We start from the raw sequence: 11384 nt of genomic DNA, 5'->3' as shown, positions 1-11384 counted from the left end.
TCTTATCCCCTACCCTACTCTGGACTGTAGAAGAACTATTACTACAGCATTTACAGCCGTACCTATTTTAGTATATTTGACACCTATTAAAAACAGCTCCTCACCAATTGCCATAATACCAGTAATAGTAATTAACAAAATAAATTAAAGATCATTGACTTCAGTGTGTTTTTTACGGTTTTCCAAAACGATTTCAGTACATTTTCTCAATTAACTTAGCGTTTTACTTCATAACTTATATTTCTTTATTTAATTATCGTTGATTTTAAATTATTTAATTCATACATGGCTGTCACATGAGTCTAATTTTAAAGGAGGATGAAATTAAAATATGCAGTTAAACTATTTTTCTAATATATACACAAAAAAAATTATATCTGTTAAATATGTATAAAATGATTAATTATTTTTATCTCCTTTTTGTTTTTAAACTTTGAATTTAATTCGATAGTGATTCATGAAAATTTTATTTTACTGTTGGAAATACTCAGGGGGACTTTCATTGATTTTTAATCGTTGGAGGTGGGATGGGTATATATACTCACCTTCGTTAAGTACACCCATGGTTTCATAGAAACACGTTTTAAAAGCAAAACGGTTTCAAATGACTGTAAATAAATATTAATTTGATGACATATCCCTTAGAGATATCCACTCTGAACTTGTAAGAAATAGTTAAAGAACGTGCGATAAACTTTTTTTTTTAAATAGAGCTGTAGGGTAGTAAACGCTAACGCTGTTAGTATTATTTTAGTAGTTAAATTTTTTATTTTTGTTGAAAGAAAATTAGAGTTAATAAGTATTTTTTTCGGGGGGAAGGGCGGAAGTTGACTAAAGTTTAATTTTTTACAATGGTTAATACTAAACCAATATGGAAAAATTAATTTTCCATATGGTCCCATCTCTCCCAAACGTACTAATTCAATATTTTTAAACTTTTTTTTTAAATTGGGGACTCAAAATGTACTTTCTGATCGCTGCTCACATTTCAGAATTAAAACAATTTTTTCAGAAAAAGAAACAAAAAACTGCAAGCATATATATGTTTCAGTTTATGTTTTCATGATTAATTTAAATTATTGAAACTAACTTTTTTTTCAATGTATTATGCTTTTAAACAAGACAAAAACTCAAATACAAATGAGTCAAAATTGGATGGGAAGGTTCTTTTTTTAAAATCTTTCTACAATATAAAAACTGTAAGAAAAATAAATGTAAGGTGGAAGAAATCGGTGAAATCGATCATGTTTCGCTAATTGAATTAATTTAATAATAGTTAATTTATTTATTTATTTTTTTTTTTAATTTTGCGTGGATTTTAGATCTCAAGTCCCACCTGGGTATCTTAAAGGGCGTTTTGCTTGGGAGGGGGGAGAAATAAAAATAAGAAATTAGGGACAATTGCATTATGTATTCGGTTAAAAAAAGTTTGGTCTCGAAATAATCAAGTCAAGCTTAAAAAGAATCCCTCCTCTTCTTTTCTTCGAATTATTTAAAAAAATTATCTAGACCTGTTGCAGTGCAAACTTTAAAGAATGTAATTCCATGTTATTTAAAATGAGACAAATGTATTTTTTCTTGTTAAAATTTGTCATAAATTTTGTGTTTTAAAATTCTGTGAAAAAATTTCTAAGATAAGATACCTTATTAATGTGTATTAGAATACAGAATATTTATTCAGTTGACCATGCCCGTGCGCTCCGTCCCTTCTATTTATTTTTCCTCTTATTCTCACTAGTACCAAAAGATGCCACTGTATTCATAGCTAATGTATCATTCAGTTGTGAATTCTAAAAAAAATAAAAGCCCCTTAAGTTATAAAAAATATATTGACTTGTGGCGCCATCTTTTGATTAAAACTATAATATAATACTGTTCTTTTTACATAACATTCTAGAAAAACATCTTTTCTGCCAATCATATAAAATTAATGTTATTAAACTAAGCTTTAAAAACTATTGGACATTACTTTACTTAAAAGCAATAATCTAATATTACAATATTTTTTTCTTTTAATCATTTATCATTAATCCCATAGTTATGAAAAATTTACTTACAAATATGTTTTGGTAATATGCAATAAAACCTCAATTTTAAGGGAATTTTTAGTCAAGAAAGCCGCTAGTTAATTTTTTATTTCATTGATACAGCATAGCAACATGTGTATTTATTTGTTTCTAAAGCACATATAAAGGATTTATTTCATTTCGAGTCATGTGCAGATAAAATTAAATTTCTTCTTTTATTCATTTAAGAGAAAATTGGGATTATAGCGAAATTTTTATTATAAATTTTTGAACAAAAAAAAATTATCTGTTCCATGCTAACGTCTGCTCCTTTTTACAAGCGGTTTGGTCAATAATGAAGAGAAGGGTAAAAGCTCTAAGCAGCCAATCAGCGTACGAGACTTCCTCTGACATAACTGACAAGTGAAATTAAAATGGCCGCTGCTTCAAGCCCAACAACATCAGGGATAAAACAAAATCAGACCAAAAATTATCAAGATGACAAATCTCGGCCTCCAACTGTTGAAGAGGTATTGTAGAATTCTTACTTATATTGTTGATAACAATGTTTAACTCCATTAATCCATGATAGGATCAAAACAAGATCCTAATATTTCACGGTCGTAAACAGCGCCCGTATATAACTGTTTATGCTTAAATGCGGAAGAATTCAACATCGCCGGTTAATTTATTAATAAAATTTTTCTTTAGAACAAGGGGAATAATATTTAAATTGTATGCGTAATCCTAATTTGAGTTGATTCATTATTTTTAAAAATTATGTATAGGTACCCATCATTGTCATTAAATGACCTCATATTCATAATAAAAGTTGCTTACATGATATTTTTTACAGCTATTGTATGCTCAATATTTATTTTATATTGTTGCGTTGTCGCTGTTAGTCTTGATTAGAAAACTATTTCTATAGGCTTTCAATCTCTTGAATAGTTTAAAATTTCATTTCGCTGTCTAAAACGTAATGAGTTTTACGATCTTAAATCGATATTTTTTAATTACATATGGATTATGAGGATTATGCTTGTGATCGTTATACACATTGTGCAATTGATCGTAATTCGCAACATACTTAATTAATAAAGTTGTTTATTAAAATTATATTGTTTTTTATTTATTTTTCTCTGTGAGATTTATAATTTGTTAAATGAAGTAATTATTTTTAAAAAAGACAAGCAATTTTAGGACTTGAATAAATCTATTGTTTTTTTTATTGTGTGTGTTTTAAATAAAACTCTACATTATATTATTGTTTATAGGTATTTTGAGTGTATTGCAAATAGTATTATGCTATTAACCATTGATTTAATGCATTAAATTTTAATTTTATGAGTGTGTAGATGTTTTTTTTAAATAGTGTTCTAGTAAATATAAGGTTTTAATAGGAATTAATGCAATTTCTGTACTTTTTATTATAAAATAAAAACAAAATTTTGTTTAGAACAAAATATATATCAAAATAAGTTTTTAATATTTTCTCTATGAAAAAGTTCCAATAGAGTGAGCACTCCATCCAATTTTATTTTAATCTGGGGTTTAAAGTATAATTAAAATGTAAATTTTAGCTATGGGATATTTCTGTATCGTGATCTGTCCTACCTACTACGATTGCCAAGGCGCTAAATAGATTTTACAGAATTTTTTAAAAAAACATGTGGAACTTTGACCGAAGGTGGTTAGGAGTTATACCCTTCAAGTTGGTCCCTTTTGGTGATGTTTTTTTTTTTAAATTTCTCATGGGCAGTTGTCCGAAAGTCACGAAGACTTGGCAATTATTGTGCCACAAGTCATAATGCGGAAATCTTCCACATTAATATCCGAGATTGTTGCAGAATATCATTGTATCAGTTAGTCAACGAAAAAAATTTAAAAAAAAAAAAACATCGATGGCTATAAATTTATTTTAGAAAATATATTAAGCTGGTAGAGATACTCTCACAAACAGAGTGACAAATGAGTAACGAAAAGGAAGAATGTAAAATAATTGGATTCAACAGAAGCTTAAATACTCTTTAAACGGATAACGAATGACGTCATGATCCATGCGAGAATGACCAACAGCAAATGAAAAGAAATTGACCTATCCCTGCAGACCATGACGTTACCGACGTAAGTTGAATGCTTGAGATCATCATCTGAAACGACTGACGAAGATCGAACGTATACCTCTTATTTTTATGTTATTTAATCAAAATAGAACAAACTCTTTTAGCATTTATTTATCTAACACCTTTAGCTAGAGGTGGGAAACCAGCGACCCGTGAGAGCTGCTGAACAATGCAAAAAAAAAATTTTTTTTGAGAATAAAAAAAAAATTTTAACATGTATAATAGCCAAATTGAGTTGATGCACCTAATCTACACAGATTTATTGTAAATCTATGATGTTTCTCAATCGCTTTTTCGTTTATTGCTATGAAATTCCGTACAGTTTTAAAAAACCCAATATTTTTAATACAATATTACTATAAGCGAGTTTCGAATTTTATTCATAATTTTTTTACTCTCATTTTTGTCGATTTTATTTTAAATTCAAGTGATGTTTCTAGTGTTTTTTTTGGAATTTTATAACTACCAATTTACTTGAGGTTTTTAAAATCCTGATACATTTATTACAATATTACGAATTGTGAGTTATAAATTGCACATTTAATTTATCACTTTTAGGCGTGTATAAGTTTTGCCAATTTCATCATAAGTCTAAATGATTTCTTTAAGGGCAGTTATTGCTATATTTTTGCACTTGATTTTGAAAATTTCGTTTTCGTATAAAACAGTCACTTTCTGAAGCACTTTGTTTTTGCCAGTTTCATCGTAAATCCACAATATTTTTCAATAATTTTTTTCAACAGTTTTTGCAATTGCCACTTGGTTTTAAAATTTTATTTATTTATTTATTAATGAATATTAAATTTATATTGTTTTTTTTTTGTATTTATTACGAACTTAAATCATACATTTAAATAATTACTTTAGGGAACGCTTTATTTGTCCAGATTTCATTGTAAATGTAAGAAATTTTTCCCGTTATTTTCGATTTGTTATTTTAATTCTGATGTTATTACGAAACGAGAGTTTCTAATTGCGCATTTAAATAATCACTTTTTGATACTATTTATTTTTGCATATTTCATGTTTAATATAAGTTATGACATCGTTTTCAGCCGTTAACGCCATGTGTTTGTACATGGTACAGAGATGCCAACTGCTCCGGACACGCCAAAATGATTAAAAAAACAGTAAATAACTGCAAAGTAAATTTTGCAAATATTTGACTATTTTTGCTAGCTTTTTAAGAGGTACAGCATGACATAAGTACTATAAAGTGGTGAATTATATAAGCAGGGGTCTGTCCAGACATTTTGTGAAAGGTCCGTTTTTCGTGAAATTGTGAAAAAATTACATTCTTTTAACCAGGGTCCGCTTTTATGAATTTGTGCAAATAGGGTCCGTTATTGCAAACAAAACTTTTTCAAGGAGTTTTTAAATTGTAATGATACAAGATTATGCTCAACACTGTAAAATTATAATTAAAAAAATTAAATTTTCAAAAATAAACAGCAATTGCTGCTTCTAAATTAGAGATGCAACATACAAATATTTGGTATTTCGCCTATACTGCTGAACGCAGAATATTCATTTTGGACGAATAAAGGAAGAAGCATTTGCCGTAGACAAAACTTAATTCGTTTACATCCATCTTTTTTGTTTTCTGCCCTGGAAAGGGTTTATTCGATTAACAAAATAATAATGAAGATAAACAAATTTGTGAAGGGTCCAATTAAAAGAAAAATCATTTTGTGAAGGGTCCGTTTTTAAGTTAAAATATTTTGTGAAGGGTCCGTTTTTATGAAAAGATATTTTGTGAAGGGTCCATTAACGGACCCAAATTTCTTCTAAACAGACCCCTGATAAGCCTACGAATTATTTAGAAATAGCGGATAAAAATCTACTAAATTGAATTTATTAAACCAAGAATCACAATTGATAAACTACCACTTTAAAATATATATTTGCTGTCCTGAGCAAGTTAGCATCTCTGATGGTATTTAGTATTCTGATAATATTATGTTATTGCAATGTAAAAGAAAAGTGGAGGAAAACGGGAATTTTTTAGCTTCTCGCTGTTTGTAATTTTGTTTTAAATTTCTTGTAGCTTATATGATTTATATGGAAAAAAACCTTTTCTATTTGAAATTCACAAAACATCTAATAATTCACGAAATAGCAATAATGTAGAATAATACCAAATAAATAATGAATCTTAATATGTGTTTAGTTTTGTCTTAAATTTTGGGTATTTTCCGAAACCCTATAAATTTTTTTGATTAAAATATTTAGTTCAAATTTATATTACTCATTAAAATAAGTATATAATTTTTTCACCTTTATTCTGTGAGCATTATAGTTTTTTTTTCTGATTGAGTATAATATCTCTTTTCCCCATATATATATATTAATAAATCAATTATTTATAAGAAGGCAACAAAACAAAAAAATGTTATCAGGTTTTTTTTATTTTTGTATAAGTTCTAATAATTAAAAGTATTTAATTTTCTGAAAATATGTTACCAAGTTTAATGAGAAAATTATTTAGTGTTTAACAATTTTAAGATAAAAATTATCATATTTGCCACCAACATGAATAAATATGCATGCAGCTCTTCGTTAGTCAACCAGCTGTGCAAGTGGCCCATCTCTGAAAAAGATTGTGCACCCCTACATTTAGCTAGCCGAGAATAATCAATGTTAATTGTTCTACTCAATAATTGTCAGTATCTAATTTTGTTCTATTTGTTCATACAAATTTATTTCATACATGTAATTTTTCAAATAATTAAATTATTGCCTTAGTTTTATAACCAAAGGATTTTGACAAATTTTTACTACTATATTTTAGAGAAAATATATATTAATTTTTGTGTCTGTATGCAATTAATAGTGAATTTCCAAACTGAGAATTATTTTGTTTAAATCGGTGAATGGTATGCAGAAAAAGTTTTTATATTATATATTAATAAAATATAAAGAAAAAAATAAGAGAAAAATCTTGCTTTCAATTTGCTCTGTATTAGTAATAGGGTTAATGAAAATCCAGATTTTTGTTTTAAAAAAAAATCAAAAAATTTAATTTATTTTTAATTTTAATTGGATTTTTTTAATTATTATTTAAATTAAATTTTTTGATTTCGATTACATTTGCCATCCAAAACATCTTATAGAATGTATTAATAATACCTAATATTTTCTGAAAATAAGTATATATTTAAAATTTCTTATTAAAATGGTTAAAAATTGTTATTTAGTTATTAAAAACTAATCATTTAGTAGATAAAATATGGTTATGTTTTTGAAGCTTTACTTGCTAATGATTGTTAAAAACTACTTTTCAATTAAAAAATTTAATGAAAAGTTAATTAATTAATAATAATAATAAATTAATTTAGATCAGAAAACATAACTGGAAAAAATTATTTTAAGTTACTCTGGGTAGAATAAATTTTGATGCACCCAAAATACCTTTTTAACAAGTTTTTAAATAAGCATGAAACTAAACCTGAGTTGGCAAGGGTTTAGGACAGGATTAATCAATCCATGGTTTAAACCATCCTGTCCAAAGCCCTTTTAATTCAAATTATGTCACATTTTAAAAAAAATAAAAGGTTAATTTTAATCTTGCATTATTTATCATTTTGCAAATTAAAGTTATGAATTATTATAATTAAAATTCTTCATGGCACTCTTATCCACATTTAGTTTCCTTTTTTTTTTTAAAGTCTATTTTGAAATATAATAATTTATATGCATATCCTTTGCATCATATCTAGTATGAAATGTTCAATATCAATGAAATAACGACTTAAATAAAAAATCCCCCTCAAAATAATGTATTTTTTAATTATATTGTATGAAAAATATTTTATATTTAAATTCATATTTTTTTTTTTTAAAAAAGTATGTTATGTTTTATTAATTTTTTTTGTAATGATAGCAATTAGCAAGTAAATATAATAATTTACATGCATATCTCTTTCATTATTTATTAATGTTAATTATATTGAACAAAAAAATATTTTATATTTAAATTAATTTTTTTTTTTAAAAATCAGGTGATTTCAATCTCAATTTTAATCATGATTTAAATCATGCCAATCCTGATACGGAGGTTTAACTGCTAGTTCATTAGAGTATCAGATAGTAACCATTTGGTTTTGCAAACAGTTTACATTGTGGTTAAAGAAATTTCCTTTAGGGTGCCTGTAACTGGCATATCTGTCCTAGTAAATGATAAAAAATTACATTATTGTTTCATAAGTTACAGAGCTTGTCATGTTTAAAGAACGTTTCATGCAGTATTTTCATCTGCATTTTGAAACAACCAAAGTAATGTAACTTATAATATAATGTAACTTATAAAGTAATGTAACAAATAATGTAATGTGACTTATTTATTTCATAGCAATTTTCAAATTAACTGTAATATTTATTAACTATTGAAACGTTTTTAGTTATAAAATTCAGCACTAATACACACAAACTTTCAAATTTAATGTTTTTTTTTTTTTTATTCATCACTTTAATTTCCTGCAACAGTTTCATCACATAGGTAAAAAAAAATAATGAATATTTTGCAAACAAATTTTTCTCAACAAGTATCTTTAAAAAATTAACAAATAAGCATTGAATAATTCTGTCATTTTCCTTTATCTTTAAGGTAAAAAATAATAGCCTTTTGGTTTATTGGCAAATTTGTTTAACCTCACTCTCACTAAAAAATTGCCAAAGGTGTATATACTTGCATGCATTTTTGTATTTAAAAATTTACTTTATATTTGAATTAATTTATTGAAGTTAATAAATTCAATGCAATACTCAATGCTTTTTAATCAGGGTTGGCAAGTTTTTGACACATGACGGTTTATACCATGGTTTTTACCGTCATGTCAAAAACCCCATAGTTTTGGTAAAACTGTATTCTTATTTGAGTTTAACTGCATAAAATTTTCAATTAATTCATTTTTAGGCAGTAAAATTAGAAAAAAAGTTGTTCAAAGATATTTAAGAACAGATTCTTGCATTTTCCCAACATGATTATATCAAAACATATTATTTGAAGTAAAATATTAGGATACTAAACAAAATTTTCAACATTTCCAAGCATCATTTTGTTTGGCACATTACATTACTGAAGAATGTCAAGTCATTCTTGACTAAGAGTTTGTTAGTAGTTACAAGTTTTGAAAGTTTTGTTTAGCTTATTTCTAATATTTAAGAAATGCCAAATTTTAAATTCTTCTTTTTAGTTCTTGCATTTATTAATAGTTCCAAGCTTTTTTGTTTGTTTATTTCTAACAATTAAGAAGTGCAAAATTTTGAATCCTTTGCAAATCAAGCTATAATGATAAAAGTAAGTATCCCTATTTTCAATAAGTATAATACAACCTTATAATATTATACAACAATATAACCTTCTATAAGAATACATGTATATAGTTGCAAAATCAATAGCAATCGTTTACAACATTTATTTATAAAGGCAATTATGTGAAAATAATATATTGTCCGCTATATGCTATAAATTAAAGAAAACAGTAGGTTTTTGACGGTTTTTACCGGTAAAAACACGATTTTAACCACTGTCATGTCAAAAACCCAACCCTGTTTTTAATTATATCTTATTCAAATCCGCACATAAATTATCAAAATTTAAAATATATGAAATATTTCTTGATTTAAAAACTACGAAGCTTTTACTTACATTTTAATGCTCATTTGATTGAGAATTTCTTTTTTTTTTAAAAAAAATGTAGTTTTTATGCCTTTTCAATATCAAGTGATTCCATCAAAGATTATGTAAATTGCTCAAAAAGATAATTATTAAATAGTTATATAGCAGGTGCCAAATAATACATTTCTAAATTTATAGCATTAGTATTTTTCAGTTTTTGTTCAGTCTGTAATTTCCAAGTATTAAGTAAAAAGGAAGTAAATAAGAACTAAATTTCATATTTAGTAAATATCTTTTATTTAAAAGCATGGAAGATTACCTTTATTTTTTAATTCTTTCTCTCTTATGTTTGGAATAAATTATTTATTAAGAAAAAATGAACCGCAATTAAAATCGTAAATACTCTGTTTATAATTAATTATTTAATATAAAGATAGTTTGTTTTTTTTTATCAATTTTAAATGATTTTTCTGACTGAATTTTTAAAAAAATTCTCTTCAAAAATATCAAGTTTAATTATAAAAGTCACTTTCACAATAGAAATATTGTCTTTTTATTTAACTTTAAGAATACATATTTATTTATTTATTCAATTTGATGTCTGATACATTTTTATTCACTTTTGTTTGTTCCCATTTTATTTCATTATGTTACATAATAAATTATTTACGAACATAAGAAAGAAAAATGTAAAGGTATTTATGTAAAAAAAAATATAAGCATTTATGTAGCATAAGATATGGCACTAAATAATTAGAAATGATATGTATTTATTCTTCGATTAGTTGAGAAGAATTAATGATTGTGTTAAGCATATGATATGAAATTAAATTTAAGAACTTGAAAAACTTCAGCTGAAATATTTAAATTAAATCACATTTTACTTTAAAAAAAGATATTTAAGAGAAATATACTGTCTATTTAAGTACCAAATGGAGTACACGTTATAGAGGTTATTTAAATTAAATCGTTATTTACTTCAAAAAAAAATTTTTTTTCACGAAAAATATACTATCGTCTTTTAAAGACAGTCATACGATTACAGCTTATTTCATATATTTTATTATAAGTAATGGGGAAGAAAACGATAAAATTATTTACTAGTGAATAGTCACACTACTTGCCTTAGAGGGAGATTAAATGGTTATTTTTTTCCTTCGCTTTGAGGAAAAGAAAAAAAGAAATCCATCGCTTTTTCGCAAGTTTGAGCATTTGAATATAATTTTTTTAAAACATTTTTCTGTGTATTAACTCTTTGCGGTCGTATGTTTGTACATGGGTGTCCTGCTGGTCGGAATTAATTCACTTAATCACAATTAATAAAATATTACTTCGAATTCTACGTATCTACGAAGCTTGTCGATTTTATTTAATATAAAATCAGTATGGTTCTTTGCTGTGGCGGCTGAAAGCAGACATACGACTGGAACTGTAAAAAAGCGTTGGTGGCTGAGAGTAGATATACGATCGCAAAGGGTTAAACGATGATGTTGTATCTATACTTTAGTTATTAAATAGAAATGTAAGTATTTGAGTACAAAGGGTGCGCCCAAATTATTACAATACTCTTAAATGTGTACTATTAAATGATGTAATTTGGTACATGATTGTAACTTTAAGTGTTGGTCATTT

At 25.9% G+C, this 11384-nt stretch overlaps 1 protein-coding gene across 1 annotated transcript in view; it reads left to right on the top strand.

The window, feature by feature from the left end:
- Nucleotides 1-2343: 2343 nt before the first annotated feature.
- LOC147806278 (uncharacterized) overlaps nt 2344-11384 on the top strand; it is a 60859-nt gene continuing 51818 nt past the window's right edge. Inside the window, exon 1 of the mRNA XM_087169093.1 lies at nt 2344-2536. Coding sequence (XP_087025219.1) covers nt 2441-2536 — 96 coding nt within the window. The 5' untranslated portion in view covers nt 2344-2440. The remainder of the gene's footprint in view (nt 2537-11384) is intronic.

This window comes from Parasteatoda tepidariorum, chromosome 8 (assembly GCF_982258835.1).
Source record: "Parasteatoda tepidariorum strain Cologne lab strain chromosome 8, Ptep-v5.0, whole genome shotgun sequence".
Classification (NCBI taxonomy): Eukaryota; Metazoa; Arthropoda; class Arachnida; order Araneae; family Theridiidae; genus Parasteatoda; species Parasteatoda tepidariorum.
This window is presented reverse-complemented; position numbering and strand designations above follow the sequence as displayed.